This window comes from Rattus rattus, chromosome 9 (genome assembly GCF_011064425.1).
Source record: "Rattus rattus isolate New Zealand chromosome 9, Rrattus_CSIRO_v1, whole genome shotgun sequence".
Taxonomy (NCBI): domain Eukaryota; kingdom Metazoa; phylum Chordata; class Mammalia; order Rodentia; family Muridae; genus Rattus; species Rattus rattus.
In genome coordinates this window covers 33,632,729-33,655,885 of record NC_046162.1, presented here as the reverse complement: position 1 = coordinate 33,655,885, position 23,157 = coordinate 33,632,729, and the positions used below count along the sequence as shown (strand labels likewise).

Sequence of the window (23,157 nt, the reverse complement as noted above, 5' to 3'; positions counted from 1 at the left end):
GTCTGTGGAGGACAGTTTTGTCATGCAGTCAGATCATTTGCTAGCATTTGAGCAAAAACATAAAATTTAAAAGAGTTTAGTGATTGATTGAGAACTAACTGAAACTGAATTGTCTCTTTTGTCATTTTAAACAAAGTCCTGGTTAGTTTCAACATGTTTCACTTATAAGTGGCTATTGCTTTGTAAACTACTCCTACTGATTTGTCAAAACTTGATTGCTTCCCCCCCACACACAATATTAAATTTAGTCTAATGATTGAGGTAATATAATTCACTTTATGGATAAAGAAACCTATAGAAGCTGTCATGCAATTAATCAATTACACATTAAAAAGGAGAATTCAAAATAATCTAGTGATTTTCCTTTTACCATATAAACACACATACGTGTGTGTGTGTCTGTGTGCACATGCACACGTGTGTGCACACAAGCTATATATTTTTGAGATAGGATGTCTTAGGGTTACTATGACCAAACACCATGACCAAAAAGTAAGCTGAGGAGGAAAGAATTTAATCAGCTTGCACTTCCAGATCATAGTCCAGCATTGAAAGAAGCCAGGACAGGAACTCAAACAAGGCTAGAACCTGGGGGGAGGAGCTGAGGCAGAGGCCATGGAGGAATGCTGCTTACTGGCTTGCTGTCCATGGTTTTCTCAGCCTGCTTTCTTATAGAACCCAGGACCACCAGACCAGGGATGGAACCACTCACAGGGCAATAGGCCCTCTGTCATTGATCACTAATTGAGAAAATGCTCAGGATTGCCCCATAGAGGAAATGCCTCCATGAACCGAAACTCTGTCCTACCTGATGGCTCTAGTTTGTGTCAAGTTGACACAAAACTAGCAGGTACACATAGCATTGTTATGGCACTCAGGTTGGTCTTGATATCATGGACTCAAGCGATTTGCTATCCCCCCACTCTTAGGGGTCTCAGCACTGGGGATTGTGGGTTGAAGTACCCAACTGGCAATCTCTCTGCTGTGCTGCATACAGCTGCCATTTGTCGGCAGTTTAACCACACAGCAAAGTGTTAGTTAAAGGCTGTCCTACAAAAGTGCACTTGTATTTGCAGCTATGCTCTTTTCTTAGAATTTTGGGATGTCCTTGGGCTTCGATAAGTCTGTGTACTGGTTTTAAACTCTCAGCATTTTATCTACCGCAAAGCCATTTTCACCCTAGATCACAGCTCTTGGTCTACTGCTCTAGTTCCACACAAGCTCCAACAACTTCCTGCATCCCAAGAAGAAGGGCAGATACAATTGAATGAATTACTGTTGAGGATTCTCTCTCTCTCTCTCTCTCTCTCTCTCTCTCTCTCTCTCTCTCTCTCTCTCTCTCTCCCCCTCCCTCCCTCTCTCTGTCTTTCTTTCTTTATTTATTGTGTATGTCTCTGTGTGTATATGTACAGCTGAGTGTACTGTCTATGGAGCCAAAAGAAGGTATTGGATCGTCCAGAGCAGAGAGAGCCCTGGTGGGGTTGGCTAAAGATGTACATCATAGAGACAGTGAGGTGCCAGCCCATGTGAGTGAAATTGGTGAAAACAGGAGCACAGTGCAGAGATGTAAGCTCATCTTACCCGCACTATCATCTAGAACCACAGTGGATAAGCTAGAAGACAGTGCCAATGGGTCACAGGTAAAGCGAGGGGGACATGGAACTGAGAGGTCAGGGGTCAGGGGAGGTTGTGGGATAGGTCATGAGGCAGAAAGGGAGTGTGCTGGCTGTTGCTTATACTATGCTGGTCTTCATGGCAGATGGCTTCCCTGGGAGAGAGAGTAGCATGGCAAGAGGGATCTGTTCAGTTGTGTTGGAATTGTACATTTCATGGTTTAAAGTGTCATGTTCTGATTCGGTAGGGAACCCACTACACCATGGTTCCTCCTGCTGTGACTGGAGAGTCACCACATATCTTATAAATCTTACTCAGCTCCTTTGAAGATTTGAGAGAGAGAGAGAGAGAGAGAGAGAGAGAGAGAGAGAGAGAGAGAGAGAGAGAGAGAGAGAGAGGTCTCCAATACTACCTTTGACATGTACATTTAGTTGACTTACATTAATCTTTTGGGAGTCACAGGATGTGTGGCTGTGTTTGAAATGCCTGATGTGTCTACATCATTGGGTGCTGGTGACCCTGAATCTCCAAATGCAGGATGTTACTCCCTGGGCCAGAATCAACCACTGTCCCTCCATGGGACTAAGTATCCAAGTAGCTTTAGTCAGAAGCACATTCCTCGTGTGATCACAGATCACAATGAATAGACATAAAAGTGAAATACCAAGGCAGACGTTTGGAGAATTTACCCAGAGACTATCTTTCAGTGTCTCTGTTTCTCTATGTCTCTTTCTCCCTCAATTTCACTCTCACTCCATCTCCTCCCCACCCCCTGTCACTCTCACGCTCTTGTTCTCTCCTTCCTACTTCTTCCCTATCTTTCTTCTCTTCCTTCTCCTCCCTCCCACCTCTTGGTTGGCTACATCTGGCCAAGCTTCTCAGTAAACTGCAGTCTTTGTTTCTTGCCCTGCTAAACCTAACTGGCCCCCTTCCTTTTCCTATCAGGAAAAGTCTTGGGGAGAGACTGCCCTGTTCTTGGTGGGCAGCAGCACATCTTGACAAAGTTCTGAGTGTTGACCAAGAAGCTCCCTCTGATCCTGGACCTAGTTTATACCACATACATTCCCTGGGTTGTGGCTCAGTGATCCTGTCTGATGCCGAGATGCCCATTTACCTGCCCAGTTTGACTCACCTGTTACTGTCTGTGTCGTCTGTGGCTTTCACATAATTCTCATCTCTGTGGATTCCATGCTTGGTGCAAGATTTGGGCCAATTCATTTGTGGGGCATTCACCAATGGAGAGCATCTAGAAGTGATGCATGGCTGTCTATGGTCAAGCTTCAGTGAGTAAATTAATAGACTCACCACCCCTGGTGATCATGGTTGCCGTGACAATGACTAACACACTGGGGCACCCCTAGGGCCCATTCCCTGGAGGTCCCCACTAGGGACAAATACTAAATGCTCCCTGTTTGTGTTCTGTCTGAACACTGAAAATATTGTCCTGAAATCAATTTTTATGAAACACTGGTACAGACATGGCCTCCTTGCCTCTCTTTCCTTTCCTGTTCTTTGACAAGCCAGTGAGAGAAAGGGCAGAGAAGAGATGTACTATGTTTTAGTTAGGGTTTTCCTGCTGTGAACAGACACCATGACCAAGGCAACTCTTATAAGGCCAACATTTAATTGGGGTTGCCTTACAGGGTCAGAGGTTCAGTCCATCATCATAAGGCAGGTGCATGGCAGCATCCAGGCAGGCACGGTGCAGGAGGAGCTGAGAGTTCTACATCTTCATCTGAAGGCTGCTAGCAGAATACTGGCTTCCAGGTAGCTAGGATAAGGGTCTTAAAGCCCACACCTACAGTGACACACCTATTCCAACAGGGCCACACCTCCTAATAGTGCTGCTCCCTGGGCTGAGTATATACAAAGCATCACACACTCTCATGAGGAAGTAGCTTATATCCAAAGCCAGTTGTAAACTCTGAGATGGGAAATGCAGTACACACAAAATAGAAACTGAAAACCCTTGGAGATACATTTTTTTTGCTGTTTTTAATTTTTATTTTTTATGCATATGAGCCTTTTCACGTCTATGTACCATGCGTGCAATGATGGAGGAGCTAGGAGTGTCACTGGAGTTAGAGACATTAGCAAGCACCATGTGGGGGCTGAGGGTTCATCCTGGGTCCTCCAGAAGAGCAACAAGTGTTCTTAACCCATCATCCTCCTCTTCGGCCCCAAGTTTTACTCTATTTAGATGTCTACTGGGATACTAGAGTACTTCTCAAGACAGAGCCACTATTCAAGCCCCAAGTAGACAGTGAGGACGACTCAATTGTCACTGGATAATTTTGCTAATTTATCATCAATTAATGTGAGCATGCTGTCTTCACTATTTTTATTTTATTATTTTATTGCTGTGCTGAGGTTTTAAACCAGAGCTTCACACATGCCAGGCAAGGTGCTTTGTCCCTCCAGCCTTGTTTTATCCTTTCTTCCTCTCCACCTTCTTTCCTGTGTATGTGTAGGTGATCGAGGGCACATATGCAGGTCAGAGCTGGTTCTCTCCTTCTACTGTGTTGGTTCTGGGGACCCAGTGAGCCCAGAGCTTACCAGCAAGCATCTTTACTAACTAAACCATGTTTTTCCTGCCCTCTTATCCAAATATATAAAGCGATAGTTTTAAGTTGTCATAGCAAGGACCTTTACAGTAGCCCAGATATGGCTACAAAATACAATAAATGCCCGCCTCCCCTACATTATAAGAGTACTTCAGGTAGCAGGATACAATTTACATGGGGATTCTATGCCAGCCTTGTTTTTTTTTTCCTTTGACAATTTCATATACGTAAATACTGAGTTTAGGGCATTTTCACACTCCAGATCCTCTCATCCTCTCTACCTTTCCTCCACCTCCCTACCCCAAACCCATCTTCCTAACAATTACCTTACTGCATGCTGTCTGCACACACACACACACACACACACACACACACACACACACACACACACTGATTACAGATGCCTGTGAGAACTTCAGTGCAGAAGGATATTTTTTGAAATGCATCTCGGCTTATCAAAACTAATTTAATTCATTTACATTTAATAGGATTACCATGAAAGAAGGGTTTACCTCTACCATTAAGTTGCTTTTTCCATGTCTTATCCTTGGTTTCTCAGTTCTTATTGTCAATTTTTGTTATTCAGTTGATTCTTTTTTTTTGTTTTGTTTTTGTATCATTCTACTTTGATCCTCTCATCTCTTTTTCTTTGTATTTCAAGTTGTTTTCTTGACTATTATTTTGAAAACTGAAATTAACATCTCAATCTTTTAACAACCTTGCCTGAGTAAAACCAACTTAAGACTCAATATCTTGGGTTCAAATGAGTTCATAAACGTTGCTGTCTCTCCCTTTTATCCGGGTCACATATTACATCTTTATACATTGTACGACAACTAATATCAATGCATAATTAATATTTTATGCATTGGCCTTTGAATCACATAGAAAGGGAGAATTGTTGGCCCAAGCACAATAATCACCAGCCTGTGTGTTTACCACCATCAATGTCTAGCACACTTTCGTCTCAGCCTAAAGGTTTCCTTTTACTATATATTGTACAAATTTACTGAAAATGCACTCCTCAGTGTGTGCTAATCCAGAAACACCTTAATTTTCTCTTCATTTTGGAAGAATAGTTGTTTCCAATAAATAATCGTAAGGTTTTGTTTTCTTATTTACTTTTGCATTTTAACAATTGTGTCTTGCTAAGTAGCTTGGAGTGGCCTGGAACTCCTTATGAAGCCTAGGATGAACCAAACCTCATGAAACGCCTGTCCTGACCTCCTAGTACAGGGTTGCTGGGACTTGAACTCAGGACCTCTGGAAGAGCAGTCAGTGCTCTTAACCTCTGAGCCATCTCTCCAGCCCTCTTTATCTTTACTGATTATTTTGAGCAGAAGACCCTAGAGATAACTGCTCCACCATTTTGCATCTTTATGTATTTCTAGATTTTCTATTATAACTTGCAGAACTTTTAGACTGCTCACGGGTTTGATTGTAAAAACTTTATAATGTGTGTTTATATCTAAATGGAGAGAAATATACATTTCGTGTTTGGGAACAGAAGTGTTTAGTGTTTCAAATTCTTCAAATCTTGAGATATTTGCACATAGATAATGAAACGCCATGGGAATGGGGTCCCAGCGTAAACATGAAGCTCTGTGTTAGTTTCATGGGTCCCCTGCATGTGCATACGTAGCCTGAGGTGATTTTACACAGTGTCTTTAGTGTGCCTGTTTCAGGGAACACTAGGTCACCTGAAGGATTTCTGTATCCTGTCCGCATCCAAAAAGTCTCAGGCTTGGGGGTGGGGATGTTAAAATTTCAGAATTTGGACTCTTCCACACTCTATCTGTTGTCTGTTAGCCATGGGGAGCACCTTCGTTCTGGCTTCTGTGTCTTTTTGGCAAGCCTTATCCCTCTTTTTTCTCTGGTCTTTTCTTCACCCCTTTCCCCTGTCTCCTCCCTTTCCTTCCCACTTCTTGGAAATCACTCCCTTTCTACAGAACAAGGTGCCCCAGAGCTTTATCACACACACACACACACACACACACACACACACACACACACACACACACACACACACACACACACACACACACTGGCCAGGTATTTGGAAACATGTTCAGACATAAATAGGAGAACTCAGTCTAGACAGCCAAGTTCAGGACTCAGCTCAGGAAGTAGACAAAGCCAACATCTAAGTCCACATGGCAAGAGGGCAATGCCCAGAACAAAGCCATCCACTGAACATTCATTGACTTTGTGTGAAAGAAAGTTCCAGAAAGCTTTGCCCATGCCTTGAAGACCCAGGAGTCAAACTACCACAGAGCAATAATTTCCAGAAGGTCATAATAGGCAGCCCATAGCATGGAGGCTTCTTCTGCTTGTAACAGACATAGGCCTGGCAAGCTCATAGCCTTGGTGCACATGTGTAAGGGAGGTGATTCCATGAGACTCCAGTGGCCCTAATGTGCCACAGTCACAGGTCCCTCTGGGAGAGCAGTGTCTGGGGGACTGTGCAGCATTGAGGGATGACTGTTTCAACATCCACTGAGCTGACATCAAACTTTTTTTAAAGTTGTTTAATTGGCACACCAAGAGACAACTCCCCAAAGGCTAATTAATAGTAAATAGGAATTGCGTGTGGAAAGGAGTACACACAGTCTCTCTGGAGTCTAGGCTGAGGAAAGAAAGGGCCAGGTCTGGTCTCTATTAACTCAGGTCTTGGGAGGTAAGTCACCAGACAATGTGGCTACCACTGGGGAGCAAGATGCCACTTTGGTACAGTATCTGCCTCTGAGGGAAGAGGGCACCAGGGACCCTCCTTGGGACCTTGTTCTTCTTACTCATGAGTTCCTCACAGAGAGACAACCAGGACCAGGAGGAGTCTGCCTACAGACTCCTGCAGGAATCTCTTCCTTCTTCTGGTGTCTCTCTGTACAGGAAGCTGGAGAGAAATGATTCAGGAAGATAGACAGATGCACAGAAGTAGGCACTCACATGAAGAAGAATGAAAACCAAGAAGTTTGTGTAGAATTAACCAGCATGTCATGGGCACAACAATATAGCTTTCTAGTAAATAATGAGTTTCTAAGATAATTCACATGGGACACATGTGGATAGAGAATGGCTTCCCCTTTGTCTCTTGATCCTTTAATAATGTCATTGACTTTCCTACATCTTAATCCTCTATTCTCCTCTCATTCAACTTAAAAATATTTCTTTTATCTTTTGAAATTATAATACAATTACATAATTTCCCCCTTCCCTTTCCTTCCTCCAAACTCTCCCATATAAACCTTCTTGTTCTCCTTCAATTCATGGCCTCTTTTGTTTCATTAATTTTTGTTATATGCATATATGCAAACAAATACACACACAGCAGCTCTCTCTCTCTCTCTCTGTGTGTGTGTGTGTGTGTGTGTGTGTGTGTGTGTGTGTGTGTAAGACAATCTCTTCTGCTCTTGGCATCCCTTAGTTGCCTGTAGTTGTTTGTATAGCATTGAGGTCTCCTGGGCTTTCCCCAGTCCACTTTCATGAGTCTGTTGTTGTCCTTATTCATCTTACTACTTAGGCAATCATGTATGTGAGACTTTATGAGTGTATCTTCTTACTTTTCCAAGAGACACAATCTCATAGAAAACTCCCTGATCTTAAACATTCTGTCCCCTCTTGCCAAATGTTTCCTGAGCCTTGGACACAGGAGTTGTCTTGTAGATGTATCCATTTCAACTGGGCTCCATGATTGTACATTCTGATTGGTTGTGGTCTTCTGTGTTGATCTCCTCTGTTGTAAGGAAGAGTGACCTTAATAGCACCATATTCCTAAGGATACTGTAGTGACATGCTTACCTTGGCAGTAACCAGCAGCTTTCTAAATTGGACTCAGGATTTGCTCACAAACAGAAAAGTCATGCTACTCAAAAGCTAACCAACTACCCAGAGCTAGTGATAGCATGATTCTTAGAGGAGAACCTACAAGCAACACTACTAAACCTACGTCATTTTTTCAAAAAGATTTATTTATTTCTATGTGAGTACACTGTTGCTATCTTCAGACACACCAGAAGAGGGCATCAGATCCCATTACAGTTGGCCGTGAGCCACCATGTGGTTGCTGGGAATTGAACTCAGGTCCTCTGGAAGAGCGGTCAGTGTTCTTAACCACTGAGTCATCTCTCCAGCACGACCTACATAATTCTTAACTACACTTTCAATAATCTGTCTTTATACCATCAGATGAGTGTCATTCACATCCAACTTTTGAAGCTCAGACACCAGCAGTACTAGTTATTTGGCACCTGAGGCAGGAGGATTGCTGAACACAAGAGTTTTAATCTAGAATGGAAAACACAAGAAGACTCAACCCTAAAAACAGCCAAATAAAACCCTGGGCTCTGCACACAGTCCTTTCAGTTACTGTTTCTCTGGGTCCAGAATTCAATGAAACTTCTTATATTCCACAGTGGGTTTGCAGGGCTGGAGTTCTCTAGATTCTAATTTTCATGGCTCTAAGTTTTGTTGTCTGTTACTTCTCAATTTCCCATTGACTCAGATAGAAAATCACAACTCTCCCGAAAGCTTTGCTTGAGCATCAAGTCCTGTTATATAAAGTTATGAACACCAACAATGTTCAGAAGGCCTTTAATGTAGGCACTCTTTAATATTCGCTTTCCTTTAATTAAGTTAGTGTCTTAGTTAGGGTTACTGTCACTGTTATGAAACACAGTGACCAAAGAAACTTGTGGAGGAAAGGGTTTATTCAGCTTACACTTCCACAGCACTGTTTATCATTGAAGGAAGTCTGGACGAGAACTCAAATAGAACAGGATCCTGGAGGCAGGAGCTGATGCAGAAGCCATGACAGGACTGCTTACTGGCTTGCTCCCATGATTTGCTCAGCCTGCTTTCTTATAGAACCCAGGATCAGCCCAGGAATGACACCACTTCCAATCAATACTAAGAAAATACAAATGCCCCATACTCAGGAGTACATGGGCAGCGCGTATTAGACTCTGTGGGTTATTAAAATAAACAAAGGTGAAGATATGGAGTTGGGAGGGAGTGGAGGAGGGGTAGACCCTGGAAGGGTTGAGGAAGGAGTAAAGGCTGTATGTGGTCAAAATATATTGCATGAAATTCTCAGAGAATAAAAATACCTTTTAAAAAAGAAAAAAAAATGCCTCATAGCTGGATAATATGTAGACATTTTCCCAGTTGAAGTTCCCTCCTTTCAGTTTACTCTAAGTTTGTGTCAAGTTGACATTAAACTAGCCAGAACAGCTGGGTTCTTGGGAACTGAACTGTTTTGACCCTTTGATTGGCAATGGTCAGACCCTGCCCTTCTGCCCAGGTATCTTGAACAAGAGCTGTCCATCAAACAATTACTATTTATTTATTTATTTATTTAGTTAGTTAGTTAGTTAGTTAGTTAGTTAGATATATGGTTAGTTAGTTAATTGGTTGGTTGGTTGGTTAGTTAGTTGGTTAGTTAGTTAATTAGTTAAAGACAGAACCTCATGTATCCCAGACTGGCCTCAAAGTTGCTATGTAGCTGAGATAGGCTGCTGAAGTCAGAACTTCTCAAGAGACCGTGCTCTAGTCATGGCTATTCCAGACAATTTGTGCTGGCTTCAGGACAGCTCTCGGTAGCCATAACAAACTTCAAAAGTTCTGAGTGACCTTGCCTCAGAGATAGAGCTGTTCTTACTCTAGTCTTAGAAGAGCACAGCCACCAGAGACCAGAAGCTCAGTGGTGAGCTCATGATTAACTGAGGAGACTGCACACACAGACCTGCAATTGGTGGAACTAGAGTCCACATGTGAGAAGCTGCTGCTGGAAGAGTCTAGAAGCTGTGTGCACACACACCACAGCAACCTTCTAGCTAGAGACGTGACATGGGTTTCCATAGGCATATATTTTTGGCAACCTACTTTTAATATGGGTTCAACCTCTCCTCTAGCCCACCATTCAGGAGAGACAGTGGAGGAGAAAACTTATTAGGATATGGGGGAAGTGGACTTGTTTTGTGAAAGTTCTTTGGGGATGAGCTTGATTATCTTTCGCTGTAGTTCAGTCCCGTAGCAAACACCAAATACAACTTAACAACTGCAGCTACGGTCCAGTCCTTTCAGCAAACAGATACCAGGCATCTGCAGTTCAACCCTGAAGGGAACACCCAGCGTGCTATGATGGTTTGTATATGCTCAGTCCAGGGAGTGGCACTATTAGAAGGTGTAGCCCTGTTGGAGTAGGTGTGTCACTGTGGATGTGGGCTTTAAGATACTCATCCTAGCTGCCTGGAAGTCTTCCACTAGCAGCCTTTGGATGAAGAACCTCTCAGTCTGCCGGCACCATGCCTGCCTGGATGCTGCCATGCTTCCACCTTGATGAACCTCTGAACCTATAATTAAATATTGTACTTTATAAGACTTTTCTTGGCCAGGGTGTCTGTTCATGGAAGTAAAACCCTAACTAAGACATTTGCCAACTGGCCTAAGGCAAGGCCGAGGAGGCAGCAAGCTGCTGTAGGAACCTCACGAGCAGTTCTGGGGTGAGTTTCTCTCAATGGCAGCGTTACCAAGAGTTGAGCTCAACAACGCTATGTAAGGCAAACCAATATATGAGTGTGTTAGCGAAGAACAGGGAGGCGGAGCAAATCAAACCAATGCTCAGTGTGTCCCTCCCACCGTCTGTGGGATTGTATTTATACTCCATAACTGGTCCTTTAATATATCTGCTATATCCAAATATTCTTTCCCCTGTGTCTGCTTCAGGAAAACGGTCTTTCATGTAGTTGCTTTAGCAAGACGTCCTTCACCTGTGTGCCCCAGCAAAACATCATTTGACATAATTAACTTTCCAAAGAACTAGAAGTTTCCACATCAGTTTTCAGATTCATTGTCAGACAGGCAAGCTTCTTTCATGTATGCCTGCCTCCATGCTGGGCTGTAAGCCCTCAATAAAAGCCTCTGCTAAGTCCTACTTTATAAAATTATCTACTTGTGGCCCTTAGCCAGAGGGAGCCGAACCACTAGCATCAGGGATACAAACAGATGAAATACTGAGCTTCAAACTCCAGGCACTCAGCGATGCTTCTTGTGACCAAAAGGTGATCCTCAATACTAATAGTCTCAGAAGATTTCTGTGACGGTCAGCCCTCAGCTTACTCAGCAGCTGACTAATTCTAGAGTGGTCAAAGCAGACACTGTGGAGAGCAGGAAGGAGCTGTGCTGTTACCAAAAGGCCGAGGGAAAACAACTCTTGCAGGAGAGTCACAGCATTGGCTACTTTCCTGTGGCTGTGATAGAGCACCATGACCAAGACAACTTAGAAAAGAGAGTTTATTTTGGCTGATGGTTCCAGAGGGATGAGCGTCTGTCACAACAGAGAAGCATAGCAGCAAGCTATAGGATGCAGATGCTGAGGACTCATCTTCAAAGGCGAGAATGAACTAGAAAGATCATATAGCACACTTCTTCCAGCAAGGCCACATCTCCTAAACCCCATAAATAGCACCACCAACTGAAGACCAAGTGTTCAAATATCAGAGCCTTTAAGGGACATTCTCATCCAAACCACCACAGTAACTATCTGGTCTAGGACTGTGATTCCAACACTATTTTAACAAAGGCCATTGTATGTTGTAGTGACAAACATGGGAGGAGATATTCCTGCCATCAGAATTGAGGAGACTTGGGGTAGATTGTAGTCAGTTCCAAGACCCACCTGGAACCTGTTGGTACTATACTCTGAGCTCCTGGGGGACAGGAGAAGAGTTTAGTGGGGAATCCTGAAGCCAATTCACTGTAAGGCTTTTCTATATGAAGAAGGAGTATTTTTACCTTGCCTCTGTTTCTGTGAGAGTTGGGTGACAGGACCCAGTCAATGCCTGAGGAGGAACATATAGAGCCGGTGTATAGGAAAGCAGTGAGATCAGCATCAAGAACACTGAAGTCAGAGGCAGGACATTCTGGAAGGAGCTAATGGGGATGCTAGCAAGGGCCCATAAGCCAGGAGACTTGGGGGGAAAAGAAGTAAGGATCCAGAGGCTACAAAGGGAAAGGCCCTGAGGAGTGACTGCTGCCCCATCCCAGTAGGCAGAGGGCAGATGTGTCTGGACATGAGGAAAGAACATTACATCTGACATTGTGGGCACCTAGTCTTTAGGACGCTGTAGAAGAGGGCTGGAGCTCTGGACAATTTGACCAGAGTTAAATTTGTACTCTGAAGTCCTGAGATCCAATTAGAATTTGTAAAATGAATTATAAATTCTTGTTAGCCCATATAAAAGACTCACAATCCGGGCATGTTAATTATAAGCTGTAAGCCTAGCTTGGGCAAGTTTTAGAGCTATTATAACTTGTACCTTAGCCATATGTCCCTTGCTACTTGCTCATGGTTCTCTCATGGTGGCCTTTTCTACCCTCTGTGTCCTTTCTTTTCCTATCTGTGAGCCCCAGCCAGGTAACAGAAACCCCACCTGCCTCTAACTACTGCCCAATCACAGGACTTAACCTTTCATTGTCCAATTAACTTGGGAAGCCAGGTTACATAGCACCATTTGGTGTACTTGAGGATCTCCTCATCACAGGTAACCAGATCTTGGGGACCAGTATTTAGCATTTGAACACATAGCAGTACCAGACCAACGCACTACAATAAACCTGACATCAATTCAAGTCCCATTGCCCCTCAGCCTTGCTGAAACTCTAGACAGACACTTCACCTTTGTAAGAAAGTCTCTGCTTCCTGCAGCCCATGAAAGTTGAAGAGACATCAAGAATTTTATGGATAGGCACAGCCACTGCCCAAGCTTCCTGGTAGTTCTTAAGCATCCCTAAGAGTACATCCTCATGCAGTGCTCATGTTGAAGAACAAAACCCCGAAATTTTAGGTGGGAAGAGAAGGCAGGAAGTGATGTTCTGAGCTGTGGGATGCAGGAGAGGGACCCCAGGTTGAGAAAAAAGGGAAATTACCAACACCACAATCACCAGAGGCTCCAAGCATGGAGAATTCTATAACCAACAACTTCTAGTTGTCTAGCATGAGTGGACTAAACTTTCTGTGGGTAATTTACCAGATTAGTCACAGACCTACTTGTCTGAGGCCATGGGAGCAGGTGACTTGATCATTGATCAAAATTCCCTGATCATTGTGACAGCTAGCGTCTTAGAGAAATGTTAAACACATCATAAGAGTAATTTCAAACGTTCTCAGTTTTTTCCTTTTTTGTCTATAAAATGAGTGTCTTAGAATTACCCCTTTGAAGAGATAAATTTTGGACTGTTTAACAGAGAATATGTGGCAGGATCAATTTCAAAACCATGATCTTGATTATCTCTCACTAACCCCAGGCACAGTCATGCTAAGCACTGGACTTGTCTGGATCTCTGTTTATAAAACTGAAGAAATACATGATATCTAGGAGTCTTCTCAGCTCTAGAAATTTCATATTCTAGGATGTGAGGATTATCCTTCTTAGGGCTCCTTTGATGTCACGATTCCTCATGCTGTAGATGAAAGGGTTGACCATGGGTGTCACCACAGTGAAGATGACAGAGGCCACTGCATCTTGGAGTGAGTATGAGGAAGAAGGATGCATATAAACTCCCAGGATTGCCCCATAGAAGAGGCAGACCACAGTGAGGTGAGACCCACATGTGGACAGAGCTTTTTTTATTCCATGGGCAGAGGGAATCTTCAAGACCTTAGCGTAGATGTAGGCATAAGAAACGACAATGCATATAAACGGTGTCAGGAATATCAAGGGGCCCTCAGTGAAGGCTGCAACATCATTAATGAAGGTATCAGAACAAGAGAGCTTCAGGATAAGATAGGGGTCACAGAAGAAGTGGTGCACTGCATTGTAGGAACAGAAGGTGAGTTGAACCATGAGGAGAATGTGCAAGAGAGCATGCAGGTTTGTGATGACCCATGATATGGCCACCAGGAGGACACAGAGTCTGGGCCTCATCATCATGGTGTAGTGGAGAGGGTGACAGATGGCCACATAGCGGTCATAGGCCATCACGCTCAGAAGGAAGCCATCCATGTTGCCAAATATGAACAAGAAGTACATCTGGGCCATACACTCTGTGTAAGAGATGGTCTTACTTCCCAACACATGGTTCACTAGAGCCTTGGGGACAGTGACTGAGGAAAAACAGATGTCAACACTGGAGAGGTTGGCCAAGAAGAAATACATGGGTGTGTGGAGTCGAGGGTCACAGCTGATGGCCAGGATGATGAGAAGGTTCCCAGAGATGGTGACCATGTACATGCCCAAGAACATTCCAAAGACAACCTCTTCCTGCTCTGAGAATCCCAGGAGGAGAAATTCTGTAGCTGTCTGATTGGGACCATCCATATCTTTATAGGAGAAAGTGAGGTCATACAGTGAAATTTTATTTCACCAACACCTGGAAGAAAATGAAGTTTAGAAATATCTACTCACTGGTTGAGAATCTACTGCTAGTAAATTGCCTCACAGTATTTTTGTAACAAAAGTGGTCCATTTTGAGAGGATTGAATTCTAATGACTGTAGTTTTATTGATTCTTCTCTTGTTTGCTTAATTATATATGTATAAACTATACTATAGTATTATATTATATATGAATGCACATTTTATACAATAGTTAACTCAGTCTAGGAATTGATATAATATATTCCACTGTATGCATAAGGAAACTGAGAAGTGGACATCCAAGTGATTTATCAAAATTTGCTGGGGCTGGGGATTTAGCTCAGTGGTAGAGCGCTTACCTAGGAAGCGCAAGGCCCTGGTTTCGGTCCCCAGCTCCGAAAAAAAAGAACCAAAAAAAAAAAATTGCTGACAATATCAATGGGAGTTCAAAATGAACTGATGGTCTTGTTCTCTGTGTTATACATATACACATATGGGCATGTATGTTCACACACACACACAACCACATGTGCATCCATGAACACAAACCATGCACAAACACACATATCATGAAAACACACACACACACACACACACACACACACACACACACACACACACACACACACACTTTTTTCTCACAAGTTTTTTTTCTGACCAAAATGTATAGGCTCAAATAATCCTCCTGCCTCAGCTGGTTGGGACTATAGACAGTTACCACATCCCCAGTTATTTTTATGTTATATTAGCTACCATTGATTGAATTTTAATCAAATAAAAAAAGACTACTAAGTGTCATCTAGAAACCTGAGGGGTTTACTATGGCTTTTCTACTTTCTCATAATTTGGAAAGCCAATAGTCTTTGATAGGCCTGCCCATTCTATCTGGGCTGTCTTCACCACATCTCACAGTGGTTTGTCTGCTGACCTGAGCTGCTGGCCAGACTCCTGTGTGCTATGTCCCTCTCCTTTCTGCACTCTGAAGATGGTTCTAAGTGCATTTTCTATTTGAAGCAATGTATTTATAGGTGGATAAAATAAAAATTCATATGTATCTCAAAAGATAATTCTATGGTTAAAAAGATCACATGGGCAGGAGGCAGGAAAATGTCGGGACCACAATGTCCATGGAGCAGTACAAGAAAGTTCAAGCTGGGAAGGGGAAGGAGAGTCATCCCAGAGGTGATCAAAGGCCTGGGGACAGAGAAGAGAGATGGGCAGAAACTATCACGTGAAGTAGCCTGGCTTCAGGAACAGAACATAATATAGGAAATTGATAATATTTGTTATAAGATGTGCATATTATAGGGACAGGGCGGTGGGCTGCGATTTTAGGGGTGAAATTAGGCAACGTGCTGAGAGGTGAAATCCAAGTTAACTTCCATAACATTGCAGTGGTTGTAGAACAATGTAATAATCAAATAAACAATGCTAGAGCATGTGCTAGGGAGATGGCTCAGTGGGTAAGGCACTTGCCATGCAATTGTGAAGACCTGAGTTCAAATCCCCAGAGCCCATTTAAAAACTCCACACCACAGTGCACATCTTCTGCCCCAGTACTCTCATGGTGAAATGAGTAGCAGATTTCTATATGAGTGCTACAGCACACGTGTACCCACTCAATAACATACGTGCACACCATACACATACTGAAGTTTAAAAAGCTAGTATATGTTTCCGATGGGTCTTGGGGTCAGTGGACTGGGGAGTGATGGGTAGTCAAAAAGGACAAACAAGAGTCCTTTGACTGGAGATGCTAATGTTTTAGACTCCAGACAGCTTCTCACTGAAGACATAGAAAGAGAGGTGCAGTGCAATGCTTGTTCCAGTGGAGCAGGACCACAGCTACAGATCAATCCTGAGAACAGTAAGCTGCAGGATTTGTGTATTTTCCTGTGCTGTGCGTTGAGAGACAGCCCTGGAGATGGCCAATTGCTAGGAGCAGTGCTAGTGTATCATAGGTTGAGCTCTAGCTGTACAGCTCCTGCAGGACACCGGTGCATCATGGTAGGTCATGCACAGATGCCCCTTACTTTGGTTCTTAACCTCCTGCTTGGGGATTTCAGTCCCACTCCCCTTAAGCTTCCTAGTGGAGAGGGAAGGCTTCTGCCAAGAGTGTCAAAAAGAACCTCAGGGATTTTTCCAACCTAACATTTTTAACCTAAACATGCACCTGTTTTGCTCCATTAACCTCTGTGAGCTGTGGGAGTGTGAGGGTGTTGGGAGGTGGAGGGGTGTCTGAGATGTTAGGTGTGCAGATGTGACTGCACCACAGCGTCCTGGAGACCCTAGACCTTAAAGGCTTCTTTGTCTCTGGATTCCAGTCAGACCCAACATGTGACTTTCGGGTTTCAGTAGCATCTGAGCAGCCATACTGTGAGACACCTTCATGATAAAACCACATACCTCAGAGGGTCAACACAGAACAAATACGAAGGTCAGGATAAAATAATAACATTCTCTCTGTGTGTGTGTGTCTCTCTCTGTCTCTCTCTCTGTCTCTGTCTCTCTCTCTCTCTCTTTCTCCCTCCTCCCTCTCTCTGTATGCCTCTGTCTTTCTGTCTCTGACTCTCTGTGTGTCTCTGCCTCTCTCTGTCTCTCTGAACACTCTATTTACCAAACAGCCTGTAGTACTGGTCCCAACCCAATAAACTTAGCTGTGTCCTTCTGCTTTCTCTGCCCACATTACAGCTTCCACTGTGCTCTCAGTGCAGAACAGTTCATGGCAGAACAGGGACATGCACGTACCGGAATGAGAAGCTTTTCTTCCTCTGAACTTGGTCAGATGCAGGGGGGTTGAGTGAAGTTCCTTCTCTAAATGTCATTGCAATAGGTTATCCACGGGAATCTGTCTGCTGATGCACTGAGGGTGCCCGCTGCTGCTTCCTTAGCCCCTTAACTTGGGTGCTCTTGGCTGTTATTAGATGTCTTCAGGAAAGCTCTGTCTCTGCTGGTGTCATGTTTGAGGCTGGGTTTTGAGAAACCCACACTTGAAGCTGAGGAAGAAAGGGTCTTTTCTCCCTAGAAAACAACATTTAGAATGAGGTATGCTGCTCTCTCTGGTCAAGCTCGGATGGTTGGGAGCAAATAAATAAATGCTTCATCCCCAGAGAAGGTGCCATGAAGATGGCTGCCAAGTTTGTGCTCCCCTAAGGTGGAATCCTCAGAGGTTCTGACTGGAGACGCAGGCAAAGTGCTCCTAGTCTGTATTCTGTCTGGGCAGCAAGAATTAGGATCTTCAGAAAGTCATTCTTGTGCAGGTCCTCATTTCTAGGGCTCTGTCCTTGGATAATTATTTATATTTAATAATGTCTGCTAAGCATTGTGCATAAGTATGTGTGGGTGCACACATGCATGTGTGCATGTGTATATATAGATGTGTGTATATATATATAATATCGCAATATATAAATATTATGCATCGCATTGCAATACAATGAAAATTTTGTCAAGTAACAGCAGAGGTTAAGAAGTCAGTATGAACTTGATACAGAAATCTAAGGAATACATTACTAAAAATTAAACCACAATCCAACTAGTTTTATCATTATCATTATGAACTAAAACACAGAATTGGAGTCCTCTATCAAGAATTAATCAATTACCAAACCCATGTGCCTTTTCTTCTATAACAATCATATGAAATGATGCAGAAAAAGCACTTGACAAAATTTTAAACGTATTAATTACTGCAAAAATTTCCAATAAATCCCAAATCAAAGAACTACTCACCTTGATTTAAAAAAACTACAAAAGATTTAACTACAACCAGTAAAGTGCCCAATACTAATCTTTATCTCTTGTGTATTCTAACTTCTCTTTCTCCAAATGATTTTGCTATTCTAGTTCATCCCCTGTTCATGTAACTGTTAGACTGTGCTCATCAGTGTATATAAAGAACTTAAGGTATTTGATTTGGTGGCAATAAATTCATTCACTATTTTTAAAAGTAATTTATGTCCTACTGACAGTGAGTCTTCCGAGCTTTCAATATCATTCATCTCCAATCATTTGACTCTTCCTTTTCTTTTTCCAGCTTGTAGAAAACAGGAAAATGATTTGTAGGTCCGATTTAACCACTTAGCAGGTAAAGACATTTGTCACAAAGTGTGCATTTGATCCTCAGAACCTGTGAAGTGAAGGAGAGAACTGGTCTCTGAAAGCTGTTCTCTGACCTTCATATGAACACCATGGCACACATGCCATGTACACATGTGTATACACACACACGCACAGAGAGAGAGAGAGAGAGAGAGAGAGAGAGAGAGATGAAATTTTTTAAAAAGTCTTGCAGATATCAACATAAGACTTTGCACACATTTCATTAAATTTTATTCTTTCTTTTTTTCTCTCTTTTGTAGCAGGTCTCCCCACATAGCCTGACAGCCTTGAAATCATATCCTTCTGTTTCTCAGGCTTCCAAGAGCTGGGGTTAAACTTACTATATATGAGGGGCACGGTAAGGAAACTATAAGCACCACTACTCCACTTCCCTTATAGGAAGGTTTTTATTACTGATACAAGAAAGAACGGCCAGAGGTGTTTGGAAGGTTTGAGAGCAGAGAGAGAAAGGAATAGACTGGACCTGGCCAAGGTTACCTGTGAGAGAAGAGAAACAACCAGAGATAGAGCGTAGAGAGAGCAGAGTGAGGAGACCAGGGATGGAGATCAGCAAAGACGTGAGGGTAGCTGGGTTATGAGAAGGAAGAGTAGATGGGGTGGGAAGTTCGTGAGTAGATGGGGTACGATGACCTGTGAACTAAGGGAGTTAAGAGGAAGGGCAGAGGTGGGAGAGTTAGGATGCTAACATGGCCTTTAAAATATGTATGTAGCAGGTACTTGAGATAGTGTGGAAACCTGGAGACCAGCGGGCACTTTGATTTGCTGATAGGCGCCACAGGTAGCCATATGTTCCTTTCGCTGAAAGTTAGGGAAATGACTCCTTTCACCAAATGGAAACCAATTTTACAAATCCTTGAGGAATGCTGTCTTTTATCTAACTCTCGGAAATCCTATAGTGCGGCTTGAGTTCATTTCTGGACATACAGACTGCCCTTTGTTGTTTGGGAAATAGGGGTCTCCTTTGAACCTGACACTACCGTGATTGGCTTCGTATTTGATACTTTATTATATGTACTTAAAAAAAAAGATTGACTTCCAGTTTCCGTAACTGCCACATAGAAAAATGGTTTCATTTTCAGTATTGACCCCACACACTATGATCTTCAAAACCTGAGAGCTGGCCATCTTTTGCATGTTTGTCATGGGTTTTGTATGCTTGCTTGCTTTGGTTTGCTTTTGATATATGCCTTGGCATTTTCAATAGCCAGCAATTAATGCTATTAATGGTCTTAGTTTCCATTTCAACCCCTGTATCCTTTTGGCCTTGCACCATTGAATCAGGTAGGACTCCCAGAGCAACGCTGAACGAGGATGACCAGAACCTCTTTACCTTGTCCCCAGAGGTAGAAAAGATTTAGTCTTTCATCTCAAATATAATGTCCTCTGCAAGGTTGCTCGTTTGTTTGTAAAAAGCCCTTTTGGGGTGAAGGACATCCTTTTGACTTCCTTAAATGCATGGCTACAAGCACTGGAATAAGAAGGAAAGCTGGTACTCACTCTTTTGATGAAGCCATTGTAGCCCTAGTTCCTCCACTGGGGCTCACAGCCCTGCCATTCTCTCAGAGGTCCTGCCAATCACTCAAAACATCCACCCACTAGTTTTGGAAGGCATGGGCTCTCAGCCCCCTTTAACACCAACTGTTTCAGTAAATGGAACATGCTCTATGCTTAGGACTAGGGAGAATGATTCGTGCAAGCCAAGCCTTTTCCTACCAAGAGCTATAATATAGCCTTTTACTTGTCAGAGTCCCAGGTTACACACTGTGAGCAGGCTCCAGAGCTCCGAAAAAGCTGGTTATGACTGGTTTTCTGCTTCGTGGTTACTATGGGGTGACGAATGCCTACATGCTCTTGTCCACTGTTGTACACTGGCGTCCAATTCCATTATTCCTGCTCTAGTCTGTGGGACGTCTAGACTATTCTCTGGTTTGGTTCAGGCATTTGTAATGTGTATTTATATAAAATAGAGACACATGCCCGTTTCTACACAACTCTAGCGCCAACCCTTATAATGACAGATGAAACTGGCATTTTATTATTGTTTACTGCTTTTCAGTTAGAGACAAACAGAAAACCACATCTCAGTAATGTTGAGATCAGCTGTTTATTAGGAAGATGCATTCCCTTGTACAATGCTGTGTCTACTCACGTTTACTGTTGACTTTATTCTTGTGTTCCCCACAGTGCGTTCTTATTATAAGTGTGATCTCCTTGCCCATTCTGCTTTGTACCTGGACACTGTCCATACATACGAAGGCTATTGATTGCTACTTGTTAATTGAAAATAACTTGCTTTATTATTTCTATATTTGATTTAGTTTTACATTGCTTCATTAAACATTTTTTATCATGCCACCATATCCTCTGCCTACAAGAACAGCATTGCTTACTGTCTGCAGCTTCTGGTATTTATCCCTATGTGGCACTCATCCCTGAGGGGTGCCCATGCTGAGGAGGAAAAGCAATAGGGTAGGAGGGGCAGAGGGTCTGCGAAGCATGCATTCTGATATGTAAAATGAAGAAGAGAGGCTTAAATCTGAGGCAGAGTTAAACATGCCAGGCTCCCACCAGCAGATGAACTGGGTGTTCCCCAGCAGAAGCCAGCGAGAGCAGATCAGAGACGGGTCTGCTCTAGAGTCCTATAAAAGCCCCGGGGCATTGTGGGAGGGAGCACCTGACAGGTTTGATGGGACCACATCAAACCACAGTACAACTAGTTATCCCAGTGCTTCTGGTCTGTGAAACCAGCTTCTCAGAACAAGCCCTTTTCAGAGATGGCAAATCCTTGCTTTTATGAAAATGAGTATCTGCCACCTTGAGAGAAAATACAACCACAGGCATTTGTTATTAGTCACAGGAAAATCCGTGCATGGATTCTATAGCAATCTGTGCATCCGTTTCTCCAGAATGATGAGCAAATGCATGAGGTCCAGGAGTCCCCTCAGATACTAGGATCTGAGAATTATCTTCCTCAGGGCCCCTTTCATGTCCTGATTCCTCAGGCTGTAGATGAAGGGATTGACCAACGGTGTCACCACTGTAAAGATGACAGTGGCCACTGTGTCCTGCAGTGAATATGAGGATGAAGGACGCATGTAGACCCCCAGGATCGCCCCATAGAAGAGAGAGACCACAGTGAGGTGAGACCCACACGTGGACAGAGCTTTCCTTATACCTCGGGCAGAGGGTATCTTCAGGACTTTAGAGAAGATATAAACATAGGAGACAACGATGCATGAAAACGGTGTCAGGAATATCACTCCACCCACAGTGAAGACCATCAGGTCATTGATAAAGGTGTCAGAACAAGAGAGTTTCAGGATAGGATATGGGTCACAGAAGAAGTGGTGCACTACATTGTGGGAACAGAAGGTGAGTTGAACCATGAGGAGAATGTGCAAGAGAGCATGCAGGTTTGTGATGACCCATGATATGGCCACCAGGAGGACACAGAGTCTGGGCCTCATCATCATGGTGTAGTGGAGAGGGTGACAGATGGCCACATAGCGGTCGTAGGCCATCACACTCAGGAGGAAGCCATCCATGTTGATGAATGTGATGAAGAAATAGATCTGGATCATACACTCTGTGTAAGAGATGGACTTGCTTCCCAACACGTGGTTCACCAGAGCCTTGGGGATGGTGACTGAGGAAAAGCAGATGTCAACACTGGACAGGTTGGCCAAGAAGAAGTACATGGGTGTGTGGAGACGAGGGTCACAGCTGATGGCCAGGATGATGAGAAGGTTCCCAGAGATGGTGACCAAGTACATGCCCAAGAACATTCCAAAGACAACCTCTTCCTGCTCTGACTTTCCAGAGAGTCCCAGAAGGAGGAATCTTGCCACCATGGTCTCATTGTCTCTATCCATGTCTGTGGGGAAGAAAGGATTACCAGCTAGTAAGGTCATTTGCCAATATTTAAGAAGAAGCAGTAGAAACTTTACTGGTTGGTGGTGAATGAATACAAGTACAGTTCTCATATTGTAGAATATTACAGTAAAATCCCTGCTAAACTCAGCAGCATGCAATTCTAGCATCCACATCTTCTAAACTCCATTCCTCTTTGCTAAGCCCCACTTGCAGGACCTTTCCTACATAATATTTACCTTTGTCTAATAGAAAAAGTGATTTGCTTATAGATGATGAAATTCAGGATGAGGCTGATAAGTCATTAAAGTACATTGTGAAGCCAATGGAATAAAAAGTTCAAGACCAGCTTAGTCTTTATTCTTTAGCCTATATTTTCATCTATGGAAAAATTAACCAAGGAGCAAGTGCCACGTCAGGTCTCTAGAGTATAGTCCTAAAGATTTTCTTTTTGTCTTTTCTACTTTCAGAGAAATTGGAAAGTGTGTGGCCTCTCATTGACCTGTTGGTTAGATTTTCTTGGTGTTATATCTGGCACTAAGTTGCCATCAGGGAGTCAGGACATGGTGGTGGGCTCCTTTAGTCCCAGCACTTGAGAGGCAGAGGAAGGTGGATGTCTGAGTTTGAGGCCAG

General features: G+C 43.2%; 2 protein-coding genes across 2 annotated transcripts; both read right to left on the bottom strand.

Moving 5' to 3' along the window:
* Positions 1–13,582: 13,582 nt before the first annotated feature.
* On the bottom strand, positions 13,583–14,494 carry LOC116910081 (olfactory receptor 1361-like). Its single transcript, XM_032913897.1, has one exon. It carries the CDS (start codon positions 14,492–14,494, stop codon positions 13,583–13,585), a length of 912 nt encoding a protein of 303 aa, XP_032769788.1.
* Positions 14,495–21,602: 7,108 nt separating this feature from the next.
* LOC116909606 (olfactory receptor 1361-like) lies at positions 21,603–22,526 on the bottom strand. Its single transcript, XM_032913228.1, has one exon. It carries the CDS (start codon positions 22,524–22,526, stop codon positions 21,603–21,605), a length of 924 nt encoding a protein of 307 aa, XP_032769119.1.
* Between the last annotated feature and the right edge of the window lie 631 nt (positions 22,527–23,157).

What these genes read in the sequence shown, in the direction of transcription:
- LOC116910081 (XM_032913897.1), bottom strand. Translation starts at nt 14,494, where the DNA reads ATGGATGGTCCCAATCAGACAGCTACAGAATTTCTCCTCCTGGGATTC.
- LOC116909606 (XM_032913228.1), bottom strand. Translation starts at nt 22,526, where the DNA reads ATGGATAGAGACAATGAGACCATGGTGGCAAGATTCCTCCTTCTGGGA.